This window comes from Pleurodeles waltl, chromosome 6 (assembly GCF_031143425.1).
Source record: "Pleurodeles waltl isolate 20211129_DDA chromosome 6, aPleWal1.hap1.20221129, whole genome shotgun sequence".
NCBI classification, from domain to species: domain Eukaryota; kingdom Metazoa; phylum Chordata; class Amphibia; order Caudata; family Salamandridae; genus Pleurodeles; species Pleurodeles waltl.
In genome coordinates this window covers 195,256,678-195,282,845 of record NC_090445.1, presented here as the reverse complement: position 1 = coordinate 195,282,845, position 26,168 = coordinate 195,256,678, and the positions used below count along the sequence as shown (strand labels likewise).

Sequence of the window (26,168 nt, the reverse complement as noted above, 5' to 3'; positions counted from 1 at the left end):
TAAGCAAAGGGTAGATTTCTCTCCCCAGACAAAGAAAACCATGGACCTTCGGAATTCTCAGAATTGCAAAAAAAACACAGTCCAAGGAACTACGCTACAAATAGCGGTTCTGATTGGCGAAAGGGGTACCCAATCAAATTCGGGCCTTTTTCAGCAATCTTATTGGCTATTCTTTCAACTAATCAGAATAACGGACTCGCTTTCTCTGCTTGCCTGCTGGCAATCACTCTGAATAACCCTGGGATAACACGACCATAAAGTGAGTGTGGGTGGTAATTTCACAGCGGTCAGCGGACACCTGAAGGAACACACGAATTTTGGGTGCTTAATTTGTTAAAGAATAAGTGCTGGGTCCCACAGTTTTACTCAGAGTCAGAGGCAGGCACCGTTGAAGGTCACGGTACCAAATACCAAGGTTGTACAATATTGATTTCACTTCATGCCTCTAATTCACCACCGGGCACTGCCTCTTGCAGGTTCTTTTTCATCCCTGCGCTCTCTCTTCCTCACTGTGTTTTTCCATCTTTCTCTTCCTCCTTCCTTCTCTCTATTGCTCTGGATGCAAATCTGATGGGGGTGGGGATAAATGCATTTCCCCAAAAACAAGTCCCAGTGGGTCCTACATGCAACCACAGTCTCAAATTAAGCACTAGATGTGTTGCTTCTGTTTTTCAGTCCCTGGTAGGTGGAAATGAATCCCCGAAAAGAGCAGATTCACCTCAGTATTTGCTTCAGCTTACCTCAACTTTTTTTAAAAATACCCAGCCCATTGAAATGAACACAATTGCACATGTGATTCTCCAGCATACTGCTCGTACACCATGCCATTGATGCACCAGCTGGGTTGAGTATCTTCTCTTGACATGCCCCCAATGCAGTGCCTAATAAAGGCATTTGCAAGGCCGGGGCAACATATTTTGCCCATCCTCTGGCTATAGATTTGGAAGCTATTAGGAATTAGTGCTGGGGGCGATAAATAAATTAAGTGAACCAAATAATGCGCAATGATGTGTTTTAGATCAGATGAAACAGAATGTGTGCATGTTTTTTCTTTGGTACTATTATGTCTAATGTGGCTCATTTGGTTGTAAAATGTTGGGAGTTGAAAAGACACCTCTCCCAATGGTGACCACCTCCCTCCAAGCCAGCATGGTTACTGTTTCCAGTCTTGAGTTTTTCTGTTTTGCTTCCATTGAAGTAATTAGACTAACACACTTTAAATTAGCTATTTGTAGGTGTAAAATGTATGACTTGACACAGTATCCCTAATAACTTGGAACGAGGTGGTCCCCATAATTCCCTCCAGTGCACTCTCTTCAGCGATATTGCAGATGAATAGAGGAGAGGTGAATCGCCTCACTTTTAAGCATACAAGACTGCCTTTTCTCAAGAGGCAGCACTCAGAAGGTTGGGGTACCACCAGTACCACATGCGTTAAGGGAGCTCGAGACAAGTACCTATGGTGCCTTTGTATTAAGCCTGCCCAAGTGTGTGCATCATTCTTAAGGTGAGCACCTTGACCATTAGCTGCAGAAAGAGCGTGATAAGAGTCTCTTGTCAGCGTTACTCATTCAGGCAAAGGGCTATCTTCCCCCAGCAATCCTATATAGGAAGAGGGATAAGGAAAGAAGTGCAGAGATACCCATCATTGCCTCCAATTTGGCCTTTGGACAGATCAGTCACCCAGCCAAATGTTTTGAGTATAATCACAGAAGCCATTTTGAATTGGTAGACCGACAACATCATAAATACTGGCATCAAAGAAATCACTGACATCATTGTTAGCCTGACCTTTACTCAGCTAATCAAGGCATCAACTTTCTGAGGCGGTTCTAACATCAAACCTCCCATTCCCTTTCACCCAGATCGCAACTCTGAACATCTTTGTGTACATTACACTATCATGAATTGTCTGTGTCCTAAGAAGCTCTGCTGAACAAGACAAGAACCAAATCCATTGAAAAAGACAGTCAATCAGGTATGTGTCCCGTCTTTTAAAAACAGGAACAAAATCTGTTCATCCACATTTGTGCCCATGCCCCAGTGCCAGTTGTCTCCGCTGCCTGAAAGCCTTCACCACATCAGACATCCAGTCATCTGTGCATTTTACATCAATATTCTCTGAAAGTCATGGCAGTGATCGCTCTGATAATTCCAACACATGGGCAGAATTTTCATGTGTGAATGGTAGAAACCCACTGTTCCTGTGACTGAGCAGTGTAAATGGACTATTTGTGTAGATACATGCAGGCCCACTGTAGTGAGGAAAGGATCAATAAAACACCTTCAGAAACGTTTCTGGATCCAGAGAAATAATGCGCACTAAACACTTTGCTGGCCCTTTACAAGAAGTCCCAGAGAACTTGATGTCCTTCTTTGAAGACAAGATTGAAGCCTTCTGGACTAACACAATTTCCAACCCAACGACCAGCATCAATCAAGAGACTGAGGTATTGTGCCTCACTGACTACCTACAGTAAAAACCAGTACAGATTAAGGACATCACTAAAATCATATGGCAGTCTGTATCTGAGACCTCTAAACAAGTGTTATTAGAGTACCAACCTTGGCCTGACTGTCCTGACCTTTTAATCACCAAGATACTATACACTTTATGTTCATTAGCTGGTGCTCCTCAGAAAGACAAGTGTGGAATTATCACTTCTACTCTTCATGAGTGTAAGCTGGCTTTGTCAATCACTTTCATGTTCCAACAAAGAGGCTTCGCCAAGTACAGTGGCAGACCAGCTACAACTGGTCAACTGGTGGTTTTTTTTAAGAAGAGCCTTCTGGGTGCTCTGTTATGATTCAGGGAGCTAACCAGATATAGCAGATACTGAACATGCAAGGCTTGGTCGGGGAAGGCCACATGCCCCAGGGTTCAGCAGTCTTTTGCCTGCAATAAAGTCCTGCACTTTGCAAGTGCCTGGGTCTGTCTCTTCTCTCAGATGTACAGATATTTTCTGTCTCTTTGAACCTCACAAGTCTGGGATTGGGGGCTAACAGGTCACACATAACCCATACTGTTGCTTCTGGATAGTGGGTTTGTGTCCCATTCTTGCAAGCAACAGTCAGCAGGGATATGCCGATGTAAAACCTGATTCTTTGATCACAAACACATTCAGATGTAACATGTTGCAAATGTAAGAGGGTATGCCTCTTCTCTGATCCCCCCACACACAAACACAATTTGCTCTAATTTCTAATTTACGGTGAAATCTGCTCCAATTGAATACTAAGGTTGGTTCATCTAAATTGGTTCGTGACCTCTGAACCTAGACTTTAATGCAAAATAGCTCAACATTCTGTCATCTCAACTTTGCTAGTCTTGGAAGGTTCTCTGTAGTCGTGCCTTTTCCCGTCCTACACAGGTTCCTCTAGTATCTATTTTCAGCAGTATATGATATTGATTAAATGTACAACTGATGATAAAAAGTACCAGGACAGTCTTTCCCCTATACTGATTAATATTTAGGAGTGATTTATGGTGCACACATTTACATACATTATACTATGCTGTTAGGATAATTAAAATTCCTATTTATTGCATGAATGGTTCATTAAAGGAGTTTCAGCAGATGGAGGGAGGGGCTGTCCTGTTTCCTTTGGATTGAAAAGGAAGCTCGGGGATGAGTCACTTTTTTCTAAATGCATTTTTATGTGGATTGGGGTTTGAAACGAGTGCCAACTCTTACCTGTGGTCCTTTCTACATTTGCAAGAATGTATGTAGTATCTGTAGATGCTGAGAGTATCCCTGCTGTAACAGGTCTGTATGTGTGCATTGCCTAAATCGTGGGTTTTCTACTGCCAAGATAAGGGAATCAGCATTTCTGCAGCCATTTCAGGCATAGAAGAGGCAGTAGTATACCCTTGAGAATGCTGAATACATCCTTGCTGTCGCATGTTTCTATCTGTATATAGGGTGACCAGATTTTGAAGAGCAAAAACCGGGACCGGTCAGACATAAAAGAAGGACTAAAGACATTACTCTCACTTTTATGTGGCCTGTCCCTTTTTTTGCATAGCTTTGTGAATGTGTACCTGTACATGTGTGTGTGTGTGCATGTACATATATATATAGACACACACACATATATATACACACACACAAACACACACACACTTACGTGACTATATATATAAAATTAGCCATGGCTTGACCTCCCAGTCTGCACCCCCAACCCGCTCCCACCCACCTCTCTCAGCTCCCCACTCCATCTCTTTGCTGGGAGCAGACAGGGGACTGTGTTGCCTGACAGTAACAGATAACATAGTATAATTATTTTATACTTTGCAGGCCTCTTTAACTTATGCTTCCCTAGATCATCTGACCTTTGTCCCAAAAACCGGGACATTTATTTAGTAATCTGATATTTGTTCCAAAAACCGGGACATTTATTTAAAATTAAGAGAAGCGTCGGGAGACCGGGACAGTCCTTTAAAAATCGGGACAGTCCGGGGAAATCCGGGACGTCTGGTCACCCTACTGTATATGTTTGCCTGTATCACTCACCCGAGCAAGAACACTCCTCCTGCCGTGCAAACATGCACATTAGATGTCCGCGAGCCACTGAAAGTTCGAGCTACAACTGGTCAGCTGATGAGTTCTGGCTGTGACAGCTGGAGGTCCACTTGCACTCTGAAACCCAAAATGGGCTGAGCTTTCATGTCCCTCTTGGGTGTCACACATGCTCTACACACATGCGCCAAGAATTAAAAACAAAGCCTAAACCTGTGATGCTAAAAAGGAGATACAGCCATATACTGGCTGGATTCCATGACATGAAACCAGAAAACCTGACGTCAATCCCGGCTTCCTTGCTTGACCACATTGTGTGATCTTAGATAAATATTGTATTTCAGTGACCCTTTTTTTCTTCATTGTGAAATGTGAGAGCACCTTCACGTAGGTGTGTTGAGGTATGAGCTGTGAAAAATCTCTGGTGTTTCAGGCAATAGACTATAACGGTGCTTCGTTTATAATAAGAATCTTGGCAACATTTAGGGTGCAACTGACTTGCCTCGTAGTTCACTAAAGGCACGGTCAACAGGGTGAGGGGGGGAGCAGCGTTTCTAAATTCTTGTTTAAATGCTTTCACTTTTAATAAATACCTCTCAAATCAGTCATGTGATCGGAATACTAAGGCGAAACGCTTCTTCATGGCTTGCGTTTTTGATGAGACTTCGTCACATTTTTGCATAATGTTACTTGCATGAGTACATGACAACCATTGTCAGGACTCTGCCGGACTCGTGCATGGGATCTTAGAAACAAGCCAGAGCCTTGGCTCGACTCTGGGTCGGCTCCATATGCACGTCCTCGGAGGATGCTGAGTAGCCCTGCGGTAGGTCATTATTTATGTATGTTTTCCCTCAGGCTAATAGGAGGAGCCTGCTCTCGCTTAAGAAATGGTCCCTCCTGCTGAAATAAAGCAATCACTGACGCTGCGACGTGTGCAGGCCATGGTCTCAGACCACAGGAGCGTGAGGGGTTAACCTCTGCCTGCAGCCAGCCTTTGCCTCCTGCACTGATTTCACGCTTGTAACTGAGCACAAAACCCGGTATCAAATCCCCCAAATCCTCCTTGTTAAGCCGTGACCTTGCAAGCATTGGCCGACATGGGAGCAGAAATAACGCTAAGCTCTCAGCATGCCGGTAGAGGAAGGCGTTATATCTGGCCCTTGCACGGCTGGGGTGACTTCTACTACCTACAAGTCCAGGGCCCCGCTCTACAGCCCCCTCCTCGCTGTGGTGTGGTCAATTCTTACAGCATACTGAATTATTGATGGGCCCATTAGGAGACAGGCATATGGTCGAGCCCGTGGATCTCCCAGGGCTGAACCATTGTAGGTCCGAGCAAGGGGGTGTGATCCGTTGGGGACTGATCAATACTTAAGAAACTATTGATTACCCGAGAATCCAGGGAAAGCAGAAGGTCTCCTTACTCAAACAGGATATGTAAACTCGAGGCTGCCCTGTGAGGCTCAGCAAACAAAGGCTGCTGACCTAACTCCAGAATGCTTTAAGGAGTGAGATTTAACTCCAGGCTGGCATATTAAGTGAGATATCACTCCATGTTGTACTATTAAGATCTGATTTTCACACTGTGTCACCGAGTGAGATCTAAGTAAGGTGTACTGCGTAAGATCTGACTCCAGGCAGGGGCACTGAGTGACCACTCACTTCAGGCCGGGGGCACTGGGTGAGCTGTGATGCCAGGCAGAGGCACTAATTGAGAACTACTCTGAGGGGGGGGTTTGAGAGAGATCCAAAACAGGCTTTGGGCATTAAGTAACATCTAACTCTAGGCAGGGGCATTGGCTGCAATTTAGTCCAAACTGGATGACTCACCCCTGTTGATGCATCAAGGATAAAGGGGGAACAGTCTTATTTATAATGGAAGAGAAATCCTCACTAAAACTTTTGTAACACTCTTCATCATAAGCTAACTCAACTCTTTGCTGTCAGAAGTCACAATAGGCTCAATGTGGGACTCACGTCTTGACAGAATGTGTGACTACAGAATGTGTGCCCTTACAATGAGGTCAGGTGGTCTGATCAACCATGAGATAGGGTATTAAGACACGCCAATTTATCTTCAAGGTAAGACTTACTCTTACCTCTGTATGACATACAGGGAGTGCAGAATTATTAGGCAAATGAGTATTTTGACCACATCATCCTCTTTATGCATGTTGTCTTACTCCAAGCTGTATAGGCTCGAAAGCCTACTACCAATTAAGCATATTAGGTGATGTGCATCTCTGTAATGAGAAGGGGTGTGGTCTAATGACATCAACACCCTATATCAGGTGTGCATAATTATTAGGCAACTTCCTTTCCTTTGGCAAAATGGGTCAAAAGAAGGACTTGACAGGCTCAGAAAAGTCAAAAATAGTGAGATATCTTGCATAGGGATGCAGCACTCTTAAAATTGCAAAGCTTCTGAAGCGTGATCATCGAACAATCAAGCGTTTCATTCAAAATAGTCAACAGGGTCGCAAGAAGCGTGTGGAAAATCCAAGGTGCAAAATAACTGCCCATGAACTGAGAAAAGTCAAGCGTGCAGCTGCCACGATGCCACTTGCCACCAGTTTGGCCATATTTCAGAGCTGCAACATCACTGGAGTGCCCAAAAGCACAAGGTGTGCAATACTCAGAGACATGGCCAAGGTAAGAAAGGCTGAAAGACGACCACCACTGAACAAGACACACAAGCTGAAACGTCAAGACTGGGCCAATAAATATCTCAAGACTGATTTTTCTAAGGTTTTATGGACTGATGAAATGAGAGTGAGTCTTGATGGGCCAGATGGATGGGCCCGTGGCTGGATTGGTAAAGGGCAGAGAGCTCCAGTCCGACTCAGACGCCAGCAAGGTGGAGGTGGAGTACTGGTTTGGGCTGGTATCATCAAAGATGAGCTTGTGGGGCCTTTTCAGGTTGAGGATGGAGTCAAGCTCAACTCCCAGTCCTACTGCCAGTTCCTGGAAGACACCTTCTTCAAGCAGTGGTACAGGAAGAAGTCTGCATCCTTCAAGAAAAACATGATTTTCATGCAGGACAATGCTCCATCACACGCGTCCAAGTACTCCACAGCGTGGCTGGCAAGAAAGGGTATAAAAGAAGGAAATCTAATGACATGGCCTCCTTGTTCACCTGATCTGAACCCCATTGAGAACCTGTGGTCCATCATCAAATGTGAGATTTACAAGGAGGGAAAACAGTACACCTCTCTGAACAGTGTCTGGGAGGCTGTGGTTGCTGCTGCACGCAATGTTGATGGTGAACAGATCAAAACACTGACAGAATCCATGGATGGCAGGCTTTTGAGTGTCCTTGCAAAGAAAGGTGGCTATATTGGTCACTGATTTGTTTTTGTTTTGTTTTTGAATGTCAGAAATGTATATTTGTGAATGTTGAGATGTTATATTGGTTTCACTGGTAATAATAAATAATTGAAATGGGTATATATATTTTTTTTTGTTAAGTTGCCTAATAATTATGCACAGTAATAGTCACCTGCACACACAGATATCCCCCTAACATAGCTAAAACTAAAAACAAACTAAAAACTACTTCCAAAAATATTCAGCTTTGATATTAATGAGTTTTTTGGGTTCATTGAGAACATGGTTGTTGTTCAATAATAAAATTAATCCTCAAAAATACAACTTGCCTAATAATTCTGCACTCCCTGTACAGTATTTTGAGTAAGGATCCCATTTGTCCTGATGAAGGCATGAGACCTTTTTGGGGCTAATTCAAGGGCCGAAACATCTTGGAACTTTTAAGGATGACTGAAACATTACTCTTGTGGTTCATCCCGTATCTGATTTTTAATCCTGTTCCATGAACCCTTGAGTAAAAGAATTCCTTTGGATATATACGCAGAGGCAGTTTTAACAGCAATCTGGATCCTTAGTTCATATAGTTACACTTATCTTGAATTTCCTCTCAGCGTGGCTGAGGCCACCCTGATAATATCATCTTACCAGGGTAAGATGAGTTAGCCTATGATGAAGCATGCCACAAAAGTGTGGGTGAGACAGTGTCTTCCATTAGAAAGAATATTGTTTCCCTTTGACCTTCATCTTGTCATCCAGTACATTATCAAATGTATTGTGTGGTTTATGGTTGATATTAAGGAGGACGTGCAATAATTGCAAAACCTCTTTTTACTTTATTGGGGGTTACTACTAAGTACAGACTGGACCTGAGGGTGAGATCTAACTCCATGCTAGTGATTTCACTAAGCATTCACTCCAGAACGGCCATTCAGAGAGATCTAACTCCAAAACAGCCATAAAGTGAGATCTAAGTCCAGATTTCTCTGTAGAATGAGATCTAATTCCAGTCGTGTTTGTTGTTAGACTTAAATTCATGATGGGGCACTAAGTGAGGTGTGGATGTGGCATTGAATGAAATCTAGCAGACCACACTATTGAGTAAAATTTAGCTCCAGTCTGGGGGAGAAATGAGATCTGGCTCCAGACTGGGGCATTGAGTGAGATCTAGGTCAGATATTATAGTGACCTAATACACTGGGCTCAGGTGCTATACGTACTGCACTACTGACTACAATGGTGGTGGCTTCTAACACCATTATATGTGTGTATGCATGGGTGTAGTGGATTTATGAAGCACCAACCTAGCTATCTAATAGTTAAAAGCTGTATAGTGAGGGGGTGTAAACCAAAGAGGGGTGAAGAGAAAGTGGGCAGTTACGTCTGGTGGGGAAGGAAGCGTGAGGGGGTACCAGTGGAGCACAAAGTAGAAAAGAGAATTTGGGAGGGGAATCAGGCTATACTCTGATAGGGTGTTGCCTAAGGAGCTCAGTCTTGCGTTCTTTTCTGAAGCGAAGGGTGCTTTTGTAGCTACTGCTTAGATGGGGTTGAAGATCCTTTGGGATTGGGGGACAGTGAAAAATAAAGCTTTGTGCCTTATCTTTTCTTTCGTCTATATAGTGGTGTGCCTGGCCAGTAAAGGGTTTTAGATATTGTGTGTTGTCAGTGATAACCTGCTAGGACATTGAGCCAGTACTGACTGAGAGGAAAGACTGCCATCGAAGGTATCGCACTGGGCATGGATTAGGGTGTCCTAACAACATGTTGAGGTATGGGCAATACTGACTGTTTGAACCTTTTGCCCGATACCATGTACTAGGTCATGACTGGATAAGAGTGTTTCCTAGGCCATTAATGGAGCATTTGACCAGGACTGGCTCTGTGATTACAGTATTCCCATACTAGTAGGGGTACAGTACATTGTCAACATTGTCAGAGAGAATTGTGCCCCCCAAAAACATTTCTGCAAAGTTAGCCAGACTTGAAAAAAGAGAAAGAACCATTGCAAAACCGCTGAGATCATAGGGCAGAGAACCTCTTATGACATGCCAGGGCGTAATGGTCCAAGCTACTATGATGGGGCAATGGATTAGTACTCAGTAAAAACAAAGACCCTCTGTAAGCAATATAATGTGGTGTTGGGCTAGTACTGGTCCATTGGGAAGAATGACCATGACACTATCCTATAGCAGTGGGTGAGTGCACAGTCACAGTGCGAAACAGACCCTAAGGATGTTCTAAAATAAATAATTGTTTGTCCAAATGCCCCCCAACAACGTGCTGTGTATTGCGCCAGCAGAAGTGTGTTCTTAAATGCAGTGCTGGGGTATTGTGTTAGCCTGAGTAGATAGAAAGTATGACCCTTAGTGATATATTGGGTTGTTCAGTCTATACTGACTAAAATAGAAGAGTACTCTCTAAGCCCATGCCGGGACATAGAGAGGGCTATGCATGACGGTGGATGGTGGGAATTGTGATTTGCCAGTATCTTGCATGAAACTTTCATGTGAAGTCATATATCATGGAAAAAAGACACATAATATCAGCAATAGTTTTGTTTGAGCAGACAAAGCCTCTTGGGAGCCACTTCTGCTCAAACGAGTCTCGCATGAGCAACAAATGATGCAAAATTGCATAATGTGAATTCTTTGAGAATTTCATGTAATGCGAAATTAGTGAATTGTATTTAACACAAAATTAGTGAACTTCATGTAATGCAAAATTAGTGATTGTTTTCTAGTGTCATTAACGTAACCCTGGCCCATACATAGTACCTGTATAGGCCCATATAGTAGTGGGTCTTGTAGAAGTATACTGGGGCATCTACATGACACTGTCTACATGAGGATAGTGCCCTTTAGTACCAAGCACAACACTGCCATAGATGAGACTGCAACAATAGTTACTGTCCTTATCAAGAAGCTAAATAAAGCATTTGTTCTGGGCCATCGTTACCATGTGCCTCGTCACCATTAGATACTCTTTGAGTGTGAATTGCTCTATAAATGGGTCACGGTGATGGTGACTTACCCAGAGAAAAGAGGGCACTTTAAAATCATGCCAGTGCGTTGGGCTGTCCTGGTACTGGCACAGACGGAAGCATGCACTCTAGCATCACATTATTTGGTCTTTACTGATGGGGCAATGGCCCCAAATTAGACCTCAAGGATGCATGGACAGATGGATAAATCTCCATTCTTTAATGCAAAGCGGTTTGATGCAGGCTCCCCCTCCCAGTGCCAGCGCACTAGCGTGCTCTTAGGATAATTTCTCTTCAGTGCGGCCTGACCCCCGAGGGGATTGATTGCGTGTGTGGCGAGCTTCATCCGGTAACGTCTACACTATCCTCTCTGTGCCTCTGTTGACAATGCAGAGTTGTGCTTTTCATCAAGGTCGGAGAGCGGGGGCATCTTCTACGGGGAGGAGGACATTCTTTGTTTCCTAGAGGCAGAAGCATGGCCAGGACAGGCTCAGATTTTCTCCAGGATGGGAGAACTACCGATCAGTGGGGATGAAAGTGGGGGTGCTGGCCTCACAGTCCTTAAGGGCTATTTTTAGGTCCCTTTTAAAGGCAACTTCTAGCTGTTGTTGAAATCGGTATGTCCCCTCCAAGGTGCACAATAATTGTGTTGCGCTGCCCTGAGTACCCTGAGTGCTTCACTGTATCTGGTATCCGTTTAAAAAAAAAAAAAAATGAGTCCCAGCCTTCAGCTTATCTAATGTGTGTATTGAGACTTATGCCTGTCCCAGTGCTTAATTTGAGCCTGTGCTGGCCACCTGCACTGATTTTTGTAGACCGGCACTTACTGTTCTTTATTAGACGTTTCACGAGCGCAAGAGAGAAAAAAAAACACACTAAGCGGAAAGAAGCAGGAAGAGAAAGACAAAATACCGGTCACAAAGAGAAGGCAGAAGCCTGCATAATAAAGGGTAGGGAGTGCCTGTTGGTAGATTAAAGAGGCCTCATGTGGATTACAGACAACACAGCCTTGGTATTTAGTGCGCTGACATTTTATAGCGCTGGCCTCAAGCTTCTGAGCAGAGGTTTGGACACCAGCACTCATTCTTTTAAAAATGAAGCACTGCCCAGTCTCTTGACACGAGTGAAATCTTGTGGCCTGGAGGGGCACACCACTCATGCTCTCATTTGTCTGATAGTAGAATACTGTCCCTGTAATGAGTTTAGCATGTAGAGCAGTGATGGCAGCAGACTGTAATTTGTGACATTTTCATCTGAGTCACTGGAGTGGAAGCCTACTGGTCCACTCATGGATAGTTCTGCATCTCTGTGCTAACACTGATCCTTGTGCTAACATCCCAAGCGTATGTGGCCTGTGAGGTGCATATACTGTGTGTATGAGTGAGCCACGGTAATGGATGTCTGGGGTTCCATTTTACCCTGTAGCTGTACACAAGATGGAGGTAAATATTTTAGTCCCAGACAGTATGTTGCTGATATTCCTGAAGCTGGAGGGAGAAGGCCTAATCGCTAAAATGAAGAACAAGTGGACAGGTTTCCTTTAGAAATTCAGTTAGGTCCTTTTGGGAGGAGGACTGTTGATTATTCTTCCTGTAGCACTGGCATTTGGTAGATTGTTGTGGAGTATGGTTGGGGAGGGTCCTTTCAGTGAGACCAACCTTTTATCTCTTCATTGTAACTGTTGATGAGCTAGTTGCAGCATGCTCACACTTCTTTGTGCATCTGTTGTGGCTACTTCAAGCTAGAGACTACCCAACTGTGAGAAGCATCTGTCTGCAAAAAGGGTGTGACCAGAGAACAAATAAGAAGAGAACCAACCCAGGCATGTCCCATCAGCTTGTCCTTTATAAATGTGGAAGCCACTGACCCATTTATTATTCCAAGTCTAAGAAATTTTTATCCAAGAAAGGGACTGCTCCACAGACTACTCAGAGGACTACTGCACAACCAGAGCTGCTGTCTGCCGGCTTCTGAGAGGTGAAGGGACTTCACTTGGAGCCTGGCCTTGCTGGAAGAAGCCAACTTGCTGCTGAGAGAACGTACAAGCCCGCGAAGCCTGCAGAAGTCTGACTGACCTGAAGCACCAGAGCACCCTGGTACTGTGTAGGTGCACCAGCTGAAGGAAAATGGTGGAGCATGATCTGTATGCCCTGAGGCTTAAGAGCAGCAGTCTCTCTGCGAAAACGCTTTCAGGGGGAAAATGCTGTCAGCAATTGTAGCTGCTACCATAGAGAAGGCGTGCCCAAGGCAGAGTGCGCTACCAAGACATTTGTTCCCAAGGCAGAGTGCGCCGGCAAGAAGTTTGTGCCCAAGGTGGAGTGCACCACCACCCAGAAGTTGTGCCTACGCGACTATGCTGCTGCCATCCCAGCTTGTGCCCACGGTGTGCTGTGCTTCTGTACCTAAGACCATGCTGCAGCTGCCCTCATGCTGATGTAACAAGTGACCTAGGTGGCCCAACTACTGCACCTCACTGGCGACCTAAAGAGGGTTCACTGCTGCCAGAATCACTGCCTTCCTCTTACCTCCCGGTGTTCTAGTGCACTCCCCCAGACTGCAGGTCGAGCCTCCAGCCTGTGTGTCTCCTAGCAGAACCAGTAGTGAAGCAGGACCCATGCTGTGGGTCTCCACCAGATGCTAGAATACAGAGGCTGAGGCCTGTTCTGCGGTGAGACTGTACAACAGCAAAGACTTGTATGAGAATTGAGTGCTAGAGCTGAACTCCAGGGCAATCTGTGCCTAGGCCTTGATGCATGCTCAAGGGACACTCAATCCCTGCGAGAACCTACCTAGACCTTCCAAATGGGGTGAGAAACCTGAGTGAGTGTCACGGTAGGGTAGAACGCAAGGAACATTAACCCAGGAGCCAGTAATAGAATTATGATTATCAAATTAAAGCACAGATTTGGACATTCAGTAATTGTGCCTATGGATGATTGTTGAGTGCTGTGTTTGTACGCCGATTCACAACTTCCCAGAGAAGCCTGTGACTGTTTGCCATTGGTCCCACTGAGAGTCAAGTGCTGAAAGGGTTGTACTTGGCCTGGTTTGCAGAGTCACAGTAAGACATACTCCAAGGCATCAGTCAGATGACCCCAGGCTTGCTCCATGGCCCCCCGAACTTCAGATAGGTGTCTTTCGCCAAAGTTATGTACAATGCAAATACTTGGAGTGAACCTTGGGTCAGCCCATTGCTCCTGATTGACCGTTTTTTTTATTTTATCTTCTCATTGAAGGACCTGCCTTCCTTCCTCCTCTTATGTCTGTCCCTCCACTGGAGCACATCTTCTTTGCCATTCTTTTGAGTGTATCCCTTACACTGCTTACATTCAAGGCACTACTTTTTCTTTTGGCTCTCCGTGGAAGTGAACATGTCTTCTTGCACTCTCCCTGTGTGCTCGTTCCCACCTCACATCCTTAATCCCTGTACTCTCTATGTTGCCCTTTCCCCTCTGACTCCGCCTTTTCCTTTGCTTTCCTCCACTTCTCTCTGTTTCACTCAGCTTTTTCATTTACTTTTTTCACACCCCCACCACTCCACAGTTGCTCCTTCATCCCTCCCTGCTTGGGAGCATTCAGTTGCTCACCTCGTTTCCTCATTACCCCCACCAGCTGTACCATGCTACCTCCTTCCTTCCACATCATGTTCTTAAAGTTTTTTTTCATTTATTTTAAGGAGGTCTTGGTAGCTGCAACTTGCTACTTTCCCACTCGTTTCTTTAAAATCATTTTCACACTCATTTTATGTTTTTTTATTTTTTATTTAGAGCTCCACGGAGCTCCACGATGGATATCCACTGTCTTGGAGCAGTAAATTAAAAGGAAACAAAATGTATGCTGTACCACCCTATACACAAACATATGCCAGCACATGATGCAGTGTTGTTTTTTTTTTTGGGCCAATGCTGTTTAGCCTTGGCAACAAGCACTGACAAAGCCAAACAGTTGGCTAAAGCCTTTGAACATTGCAACTTATTGGCTTTGCCAATGCTTGTTTCTTGTTTTAAATCGTGATTTCAGTTTACTCACTCAGACTTTTTTTGGTTCAAGCACAAATGCTGGAGTGCACAACCTCTCTAGTATCTCAACCCTAACATTATTCTGCAGTTCCCAAAATCCTTCCTTGGCAAAGGAGGTGCGACACCATCACTGGCACCACTGTAGGTATGGGAAGGGCTGCATTTCTCGTGCTCAGGTTCGAACTTATATCATCAACATCAGGTTCAATCCCGTGCACATTAACTAGTCTCACATAGATTTTCTCAACTAGTCCAACATCCGTAACAGCAATTAAGTTCCAGTGGTATAACAACCACCACCAACTCGCATGGACTATCCTTCTTACCTCATCTGTGGCTACCCATCCAAACCAAGGACCAGTACGCTAACCTATTATGCAGTTTAAAACAAACTGATTCACAAACTATTTTGCTTGTGACTGCAAAATTGTTTTTCTTATGTACAAATCCCATTTCAGGTGTCCATAAATTGTTATTGACTCCTAAAATGAAATTCTGAATAGTTATTTAATTGCTGTTTGGAAGGGGCGGGTTGTGGTTGTCAATGGAATGCAACCGGAATTTGGGTTGAAAACCATTGAAAAGTTACTGACCCCCTAAGTTGGGATAATGATTCACAAAAAGGGAAGAGGTCCACTGTTGAATTCTCCTTTGTGAATTCTGGGAAACGGTTTTGGGGGAATCGGTCCACTAAACCACTGCCAGCTTTCAGAGAAACTTTAAAAGCAGTCCTGTTTCCTTTGAGGAAATCAGATTATTTCGTTTTTTTAAGGTTTATTTATATGGAATCTCAGACTTGGTAGTATGCTGAAGTTCCCTATGAATATACCCAATCAGAATGAGTGGCAATTTGCGACCCAATAAACAATGATTAAGTAATTCGGATTGTGACCCACTCTGATTTAGAACTTCACAAACTGACCTATTAGTACAAAGGTCGGTTTGCATAATTTAATATTGGTTGCAAATTGCAACCATTATAATGATACATCAAGCCCTTAATGTTCCAACCTCGCTGAATTTGTTAATCCAGCTCTTCCAAATCTCATGATCCCCACTGTCCACATTGAGGACCTCATTGTGTGAGGTGCAGGACTTCCAAAGCATTATTATTGTGCACCTCACATTACTAATGGGATTGATAATTTGAGGGCGCAAACCTACTGTTGTTATAAATTATCCTTTACAGAATGGGGAATTACTGTGTAAATTAGTGTTACCATATTGATATCTGCAGGCAATTACTGAATTCTGGGGCTTTTTTTAAGGACAAATTCTTCCAGGTTTTACTAGGCAAATGTGTCCTTTAAAACTGGGTATATGAATACCACATTCACCATTACCAGGAACACCCCAAATTCTGGCACATTTTGCAAGGACATATGTCCAACACAACATATTTCCTACTACGGCTGTGATTATGTCTGGCAATTAATCCTGATTCATGTGCCACTGACACTCTCTAAAATATCTATTTTGCTGTCTTTCTGTCTAACTCTGACAATTTACAGCCTTTTCTCTTGCAATGTGGAACTTGAAGTTCACTATTGCGTGGTACTGGTACCTGTTTTTTGTGGTTATGTATTATGCAAAAGTGTCCTATGTCCTTGGACATTCAGTGACTGAGAGCTAAGCAAGTTGGATATTGGGCTTGGAAGACAAAGGCGCATTGCTATACTATTTCTTGCATCACGAGTAGCTGAAAATTAAGAAATCTATTTTGCATCTGGTCATGTCCAGAGCTTCACTACTATGGCAACAAAGCTAGGATGCACATCAGTACCATAGTGCTAAATATCATCAGGCCTAGAACAGATTAGTGCTTTCCATTCCACCCACACCACTAGTGAGTAGTTTAAACACTGTCAGGTGCACTGATGTTACTGCTGCTCACCATTATGCCCCCGCTGTCATAGAGACAACCCCTGACTCATAATGCCCTAATACCTTGCTCAGAAGGAAACAAAAAATTTAAGGGTGGATTAATTAATCTCAGCCAATAGTAATTACTCTGAGCCACAATCCAGTCCATCCTTGTTTGCCTGCCATGCCACATCAGACAGGAACCAGCCATTTGCAAAAGAGCCTTGGTCATGCTCCCACAGTATCAATGTAGGTCTGCTGTGAGTGGCAGCAAAAGGAATCCCAGAACGATTTTGGCCTCTTTGGGAATCATCAGTAGATGTAGGGTGCAGCTTGAGTCCTGTGGCACAGTGAGCATGGGATCCACCTCTGGTCATACCTGTGGGTACTTAGAGCATCACACTGAAGAAAACAAAAAAGTAATGGTTGGATTGTCTAAATTAGCCAAGTCATTGTTAATTATGCTGGACTGCAATACAACTTATTTGTGTCCACCAAGCTACCTCAGACAGGAACCACCCTATGCCATATGTAAATAAGCCCCGGTCCTCCTCCAATAGCAGCAGCCCAGGCAGAACTGGCAGGCCATTTCACCCTGAACTGGACCGCAGCATCCCCAGGCTGGTTTTGCTCAATGAGGGCGATGCTTTCTTTCGTGCATTATGTAGCAGGTTGATCCAAAATACTCTTTGCTGAATCTGTGGCTCCAACCTGCATCATAGAACTCCACTAGGTCTGCTTTCATGGCGTAATAAACAATACGATACACATTTTGAAAACATGTATATTTCATTTTTCATCTTTACAAAGGTTGTTTATATGCAGCTCTGGCCTTTTGAATATATTCCGAGACCGCTGTTTTACTTACTCGTTCGTAAAAGATTAACAGCCATTTTATGCTCAGAAATAGGCATTTTATAGCAGGAAGAGGCAGCAGGAAACATACACGCAGTAAGTCAGTCATGAGTACAATTTTAGTGTAGTGTCCAAGGTTAAAAGAGCCCATTACTGCGCACTAACACTGATAAAGAAACATTGCCATTAAAGGACACTTTATGATTCTGTTGTTAAGGAATGCCTGCCCTGCGGAGTAAAAGCAGGACAAGATATCCAAACCTAAGACCTTCATCTTCCACAAATTACTTTGTGTAACAATGAACTTCGAAGCAAAGGAACACGGATTAAACAATGCATTTTAATTTGGTCACATGTACTAATGTTTAGGAACAGGAACAAGAGGGATTGTGTGAAGAAGAGAAAACACCGATCCCCAAAGTAACCCATTTAAGATTAAAGAATTGAATGAAAAATCGCATGCATTCTAGTCTCTTATTCCTGAAAGGGCTATTATCTTTTTGTAAGGTCCTCGTCAAAGAAGCTTGAATCCACACAGGTGTCACGTTGGTGCTACCACGATTAGCCTAAATCTTCAGAAATATTTACTCTATGCTGCTCCCCCTTCTGCGGTCATCCAGCATTCCTTAAATTCTTCTCCTTTAGTCTTTTTGCCTCCTCTTTCACTGTCGTTGGTCACGGGTCGCAGGGGGCGGTGGGGCGGTGCAGCACACGCGGAAGGGGTAGGGACACATTACACTAAAAAAAATATATATATATATAAAAAAGTACCTCCGCTTCTGCACCACTTCTCTGCTCTTCCATTTCACAGCAGGCACAGGCTCCCAGCCTCCCCTGCGGCCAATCCTGACGCTGCTCACAGCAGTGTCAGGATTGCCTGGGAGCGCCCAGCCAGGTTCACGCCCAGGCAGACTGGGATCCTGTGCAGGCTGTGGAGAGTCCCTTCTGCACATGTGTGTTTTCCCGGCCCGAGATGGCTGGCCAAACATACATGCGCAGTGAGGGGGAGTGCTGAGCACTCCCACTCATTGCTCGTCATCCCCGTGGCCCCGCCCCTTTCCCCACAAAACTATAATAAACATAATTTATTAGAGTTTTTAGGGAAAAGGTTTGCAGCTGCCGCTGCTGGCGAGAAGGCAATGCTCCTCCGCCCCTATGGAGGTGCCGCCCCTGCTCTTACATCCCCTCCCCTCTGCTTGCATGTTTCCTTTTCTCCAGTGTGCTGCCCTTCATGTTCACAACTTGCATCTTCTTCATCGGCCATCTCATCTTTTGGTTTCTTGATTCCCCTCATCCACTCTTATCAATCCATATTCTGGTCATCATCCCGTCGTTCTCTCCTTTTCTTGCCCGGGCCTATAAACATGTTTCCCTTTGTCATCTCTATTTGCGTCCTAGAATCTATTTCCTTTCCCATACGTGGCCATCATCTACTCCTTCATTTCGACCACTGCTGTGCTCCCTTCTCAGCTTCTAGTCTTTTTTTCTCTATTACTCCGCCTGCTATCTCCTTTCTTCCAATCTTTCTCTCCTACCTCTGCCTGCCCTCCCCTTCCAATCTTAACAGGGCCTTCCAGTGAAGAGAAACAACAGTTCTCCATACCCACCTCCCATCACTAACAATAGGCATTCTAAAATGTCTCTTTGTTTTGGTTTTGAGGCCTATTTTTTGTAACATCAATCACTGGACGACTCTTAACTCTCTGTTAAACCTCGTTTAGGCTCTTTCCTCTTCTACCTGAGATCCTTTCTTCTAAAGTCTTAAACGTCTCTTTCACCTTCTCAAGCCTTTTCCTTCCCCATCTGTGGCCTGCCTCCCCTCTCTTCCAACCATAGCCATCTCTTCGATCCACTTTCACTTCCTAGAGCTTCTCTTCTGCCACCTCTGGCCCTCTTCCTTCTCTGTCCCTTCAGTCTTAAACATCTCTTCAAGGTCCCAAAGGCGCTCGTCTCACATCCTATGGTATCTGGACTGTCTCCCCTCTTCGCTGCTCCCCTCCCCAGACCTTCTCTTCCTCCTGGTTTGCAGTGTTGGTGAAAAATGCCTGTTCCCTAAACACGTCAGGCATGATTTCATCTTGCCATCAGGAAAAAAAAATGGAACCTAAACAAGAACGTACTTAACACAGATGTGAAACGTTTGAATAAACCTTTCTGACAGTGTTTGTGAAACCCAAGACTTTAAATTTCACAGGTAAATCTAAACGTGCAAGATAAAAAAAAAGCAGGTGCTGTTACCGCTTCCAAGCTCCAACTAATGAAAGTAACTGGTAAATAAGGAGAACATTACCAACCCGCCTGCGTCCTCAATTGGGTAGTACTGAGACGAAAAAGCCTAGACTTGGAATAATGCAGATACAAGAATATAATAAGGATATTATTACCTCATCTGCTATCCTCAGTGGGTAGGACTGGGGCATGGAAGCCTAGGTGCATGGCTGGGAATATATTCTTGTATATTGTTTATCAAGAAACTAACCCTTCCCTTTGAGACTTTGAAAAATACTTGAAATGACAACTTTTCCATCCTTTTCAAGGTCGATATAGCACTTTTATACTGCATGTCTGCTGTTACCACACAGGATCTGTTAATGCAATTACTATCATGTATGTATGGATATTTGTAAACCATTCTGTTCAGTCAATCTGTTGGTTGAACTGTGATGACTGAAACCATATACACACTTGTTTTAATCATTTACGGTTAGGAAAGTACCAGTTAGTTGTCCAGCCTATTTATCAGTTTGTAAAATGCTCTGGCACTCCTCAGGTCTGGCAAGCACTAAGGAAACTGCACATAAATAGAATACAATTAGTACCGTGAAGAACAGCACTGCGATCACATTGCTTTGTGTAAAGCCATTAACAAGTAAGGGGGTGAGACTTCACTGTAGACAACCTCCATCAGCCCACGCTGAGTGTGGTTGATGCTGACAGCTGGTGATTTTGAGAGGCATTGCGTGTAGCAATGAGGATGGGGATTTCCAGGGCTGCCTGATGGGTCAGTCGTTTAAGGGAATGATGCTGGCTTTGTATGTTGCTGCAGCACTGGTCATAGAGTGTACATTCAGGAGGAAAAATAAACAGTACACAAGTTTGATCTCAACATTTTTTTAAAGTGTTTTTCCAAAGATTTGTAACCCAGAAATGTTCTCTGGGTGCTTTCTTCTGCTTTGAGATAAATAGGTTGGCGTGGCAACTCGTATTGGAGCGCTTACGTTTTGCTAATTGAGTAAGCAGAAGTGGGCATGTCTTATTACAGTAAATAGGAATAAATGTTCTAGGTCACATTTATTATGTGTGCACTGCTAGGCCAATGTCACGCTCGGTCAAATGAATCCCTTTGTCGCCTGTTGGCCCGAATACCCACCTCATGTGGCGGGGACCTGTTTACTTCAGCTTTGCCTCTTCTGCCACTTCAGGAACTTTTTCCTTTGAGCCATTTTAGCCTAGATGGTTCTCTGTGGGCCTCCATAGGACGAGACGTGCCCACGCAGCATGACTACAGCTGTCTCATTAATATTCATGAGCACGGACTGAGTGCTGCATTGCACCAGTAGAGTTCTACGCTAAGCCAGTGTCCTGTATCTATTAGTGGGAAAATGGAAGCCGATTCTCGCTGTCACACAACGTTTGTGGCTTGCATCTGATATTTTGTCTCTCAAAAGAACCAGATGACATGTTGAAGTCCAAACATGCAGTCAACAGTGAACCGGGCGTATGATGCAGCTTCAGTCCCATCTTTCCATTATAGGATGAAGAAGGTGAACTGAAATACGGAGTTAAATAACCAAATATTTCCTAACACTGCAGAAACAGGGCCTAACCGAAGAGAATGAAACTCTGAGATGAGAACAGGAGGCCTCATTTAAATTCACTTATTTGTATACCAAGTCACTTATGAGACATGCACATGTCCAGTTCCTGACAGATTTTTTGAAGTTGTTGGACTTTGCCAACACCCTATTTCCTATCTCTGACACCACCGAAAATGTGTATGCAAACTGTGCACCTACTAGGTCCTGTTTATGTGGGGCAGGTTAGCTAACAGGTTTGAAAAATGCACCCAGATCCGAGTTTGACACCTCAGAACAGGCAAATTGGAGTAAAAGAATCATGAACTCACCAGTTCTAGGAGTGTAAACTGGCATTTCGTGCAGTTGGAACACCCTTCCTTCCAATCTGCAAAAGGCTTTACCTGGTAAAATGTAGACATGGTGGGTACAATTTGTATTTGAGTTGTAATCCTGTTTTGCACACAGATATAAATTACCTACCAAGTCACAAGCAGGGCCTACGTTTCAGTCAGTGAAGTAGGCGGATGCAGGTATGGTTATGAAAATGACCGACTTCATCCAGTTCCTGTTGACCTCCACTTGTGCTACCCCTTGTAAATACCGCATTCAGGTACTTTGAAGTGTAGCAACGTTGGGGCGTGTTTGAGAAGTGACTGACCTTGCAGCCAGCAAAGGGAAATGTTCTTATTTCTCCCAGGTCAGTTGAGTTGCTGCAGATCAGCATTATTCGATGTCTTTTGAGCAGTCAGTATTTTTACTCTGATGATCATATTTGCCCTCATTTTGCAGGTCTGATTGTGTGCGCCCAAACACCCATCAACACATACATACAAATGTTCAAACAGACATATGTATAAACACGGACACTATGCATCAAAAAGTACTCTAGGCGTGTCAGGAAGTTACCTATCTATTCTATTCCTAACTAGTGATACCTAAAGGAAATACTCCTTTAACATGATCAGACTGGCCTGTGGGGCAAACAGGCAGTGCCACCTCTGATAGGTCAGTGTGAGTAATGGTACTTTGCCTGTTTGTGGGCGTGTTTTATGGTTTGATGTGCCTGATTTCAATGTTGATTCCCCTGATATTACTGCAAACATTGCATGCAGACTCCAGTACCTTGCAAAACACCCAGACAGCATGTGTTTGCAATTTCAAAACTGCCCCAATTTGCAAATGTGGGCCAGTTTTTTAGCCATCTAATTTGATAATGGGGTCATTTTTATTTTGGTGCCTGGGCCTATTAACTGCCCCAGTCCGACCCTGTCCTTTGATACACGGAAGGCCTCATCCACCTGGAAGGTGGCATGCTTCATCACAGGGCTCCTCCTTATATTGGTCAATGTGTGTACCAATGTGAGCTACTTCCTTTATTGCAGGGGAGCTTTTAGTGTCTTTATGTGTGTGTGTTGTTGAAAAGGTATTCTATTCACGACTACAGACTAAAGCTATCTACTGGTAGAAATAAAAATGCTATACCTGTCTCCAGTTTGCAGGGATACAGTTGATTGGAGAATAATTCGACCCTCTAAGGTCGCTATTTTTCTGCCCAAAATTAAGCTCTATATGTCTTTCTCATACCCACATGAACATAAACAGGCCCTAAAAAGACAACCGCACGCACACACGCCAAACATACATACATGCACAAATGTGCACAAACACACACGCACATACACCACCCTCAGCCTCAACTTATCAGTGATTAGTTATCTTTGATTGTTCTGTTTTAATTTGCACTTTTTAAACTTAATGAATTTGTTTGAGTGCAAGGTCAGATTAGGAAATTCGGTGTGATGATGATGATCAACAGGGAATAACCTTGGTGTAAAAGGCAAGACAGAGCCAAAGACTGTACAACTTGCTTTAATATCTGATTAACAGGACAGAACATATAGACTGCTTGTGTTGCACAGTTACCAGATGCTCTTGGGTGCAGTGATACCCTCCATGTGTTGCAGGATTGGTGTGCACGGGAATCGGTGCGTTGTAAGCAGCAGTTGCTGCTATAGGTAGCGACATGCCATTTTCACATCACACAGTGTACATTCTTATGGGTTAGCAGCGCATTCGGAAGTTTGGGGACGACTTTCTTAACTCTTCCCATTTACCTATTCAAGTAGCTCGCTCTGACCTGTTCCTAAGCGTATAAATTCATCCTCTGTTTTTTTCTACATTTTGTTTGCTCCAAGTTATTCTGGTGTGAAAACGTGCCAAAATCACCCCCCGCCCCCCAGAAAACGTGGAGGTGGGTGAGAAATAAAAAAAGCAGTAAAACATTGGGACAGAAATAGCGTTCTAATCTAAGTGTTGGAATGTGACACGGTAGGGAAACAAGAGAAGGTAAAGCTCTTTGTGGTCAAATCTGAGAGTCATTTAGCAAACACTACCTCAAAGCCGACACCTCATCTGCCTCAGTAAGCGGAGGTGTTTGAAGCAGGTTCGACGCTTTTTGGCACAGTGTTGACTTTGCACATAGACCCTCGAGCAGCGCGTGGGCCCAGCATTGGACGTCAGCAGCACTTCCGCCACGCCTCCTGGGTTAGTGCTACGGATTCCTTTCGTTGGAAAGGTTCAGTGTAGCAGGCCTTCCTCCCCTGAGGGCAGAGCGCGGTCTTGCACACTCAGCACAACGCGAACCCTGCCTGACTTAAGTGGTCGTTAATAATGACGATAAAGGATCACAAACCATCCTACAAACAGCCTGGTGCATTACAACAGATATGAACAGAAGCAAGTGTCTAGAGCAGAGGTCTTCAAATTGGGGGGCGGGCCCCCCTAGGGGGGTCTCAAGTGATCCCAGGGGAGCTCCAGGCTCTGGCCAAAAGAAGCATTATACAGATAACAGTTTTTTTTTTTTAGGCAGAAACATGTTATTGCATTTTTTCAAAGGTATCAGTACTTAAGTGCAATGTTTAAGTAGGTCTGGACATATTTAAACATTGCCATCTTTATAAAATAATTGTGAAAAATTCTGGGGGGGGGCCCAATGATTTTTATTTTTCAATGGGGGTGCGGCATTAGAACGTTTGGAGACCACTGGTCTACAGTCATATGTATAATATCTATTAACCACACACAATAACACACCCCCTAGGATCTTAGGGAAGCCATTTTGCCCGGGACTGACTCCCAGTTACCAAGGACCCATAGGATGTCACTTACTGTCCAGACAGGACTCGCAGACGGTTTGGTTCACTCCACAGGGCTGGACCACCCCCTCGCCCGGGTAGCAGACCTTGCAGCATTCTCCACTGGCAGTGTACTGGTTCGTAGCGCAGGGCTCCTTGGCACTCAACACAGACACCTGTCGTGAAGAACAGAAAGATACATTATTCTATGGACGTGACTGAATGGCTTGGTATAGCTTTTAGGGATTCTGTGGACAGGGCAGAAGTGGGAACATCACCCTCACTGTTATCAGAAGCTTCTCACCTCAGCGAGTGAGTAAATGTTACGCAAATTAAGCCACAGAGTATACACACTTTCAACTTTTCACGGCCATTAGCCTTGTTCTCTTCTCTTCAGTAGCTCCCGATGGAAAAAAAAAACAACTGAACTACAGCGCACGAACATTTCATTTATTTACAGTATGTGCCCCATTAAAGGAAGAGAAGGCGCCGCAATATATCAGGGAATAAATACTTTCACATTAACATCATAGCAGTATTGTTTACCCAGTTACGCCACCCATTCTTAACACAGAGACCCCGTATTTCACATCAAATATTATCCATATTTCACAAGTCCCAGTGAAACATCTATTTATTACGTCTGGGTGTTCTTATGACACAGAATGCAGTGGTTAAAAAAAAAAACACATTTTAAAGGAATTCATGAAATATGGAGTGTGTGTGTGTGTGTGTGTGTGTAATGTATTTTCTATACAACAGCCAAGAGTCAAGCTTTTTGGTCCGTTCCTATTGGTTGTAGGGAACACCTAGCAATTTCAAAGTCAATTTTTGTGTGTTTTCTGTATTGTTTTCTGGATTCTGAATTTTAGCTCAGCAGTGGTTAGACTGAACTCTGTAGTTAATCGAATCTCTCCACCGGTAGCACTGGCCCAGTAATCTAGGCCTAATTCATGAGCGATGTTTGAATGTTGATACCAAATACAATAAATATAGCACACGTCTCTCACAGTCAATGCCCAGATACAGGTATTGATTTAAAAATACATCTTTAATGCACACTTTTTTTAGATAGAGAATGATGAGTGCAAGTGAGGACCACGGGTGTTTAGCTCGTTAGGTTCAAAATGGGGCCAAGTAACTAAACAAGAATGCTTCAATAAGCCTTAGAGAGCCTTGGGTGCAGTGTTTTTGGAGCCACGGCTTCAGGTTATTGCAGGATCAACGAGTCAGTAATACTTTCAGCGTTACATCTTATACAAAGTTAGGTATATGTAGTGTGAAGTAAAACAGAGTTAATTTCAAAGTAGCTCTAAGTGAATAAAGTTACTTTGGTAGTTTCAGTGACTTACTGTGATTGTGTGCTTGTTTTTCTGGTGCAACTAGAGTCAGCAGCTCGTTTTAAATTGTGGTTCCCATCAGTCACTGGACAACGGAAGCAGCCCTGTAACTTGGGATCTCCGCATCTACTGATTATGGTTGGTATTATTTGTCTCCCCAGGGGTCAAGGTTTGAGGGTAGTGTGCCTCAGAAGGTATGCACAGCATGCTGCAGGTTGCAATGCTTTCATGGGTTCCATTCATTGTGCAGCCTAGGTGGAGCAGGTGAGTTGCGGAAGCAGTCCTTCCAAGAATGCACGCAGCACTAAGGTCCACACTCTGAAAACTACAAAG

At 43.9% G+C, this 26,168-nt stretch overlaps 1 protein-coding gene across 1 annotated transcript in view; it reads right to left on the bottom strand.

Annotated features, from left to right (window-relative positions):
* NGFR (nerve growth factor receptor) overlaps positions 1 to 26,168 on the bottom strand; it is a 104,442-nt gene that overhangs the window by 55,348 nt on the left and 22,926 nt on the right. Inside the window, exon 2 of the mRNA XM_069237794.1 lies at positions 24,530 to 24,671. Within this exon, the coding sequence (XP_069093895.1) occupies positions 24,530 to 24,671 (142 nt within the window). The remainder of the gene's footprint in view (positions 1 to 24,529; positions 24,672 to 26,168) is intronic.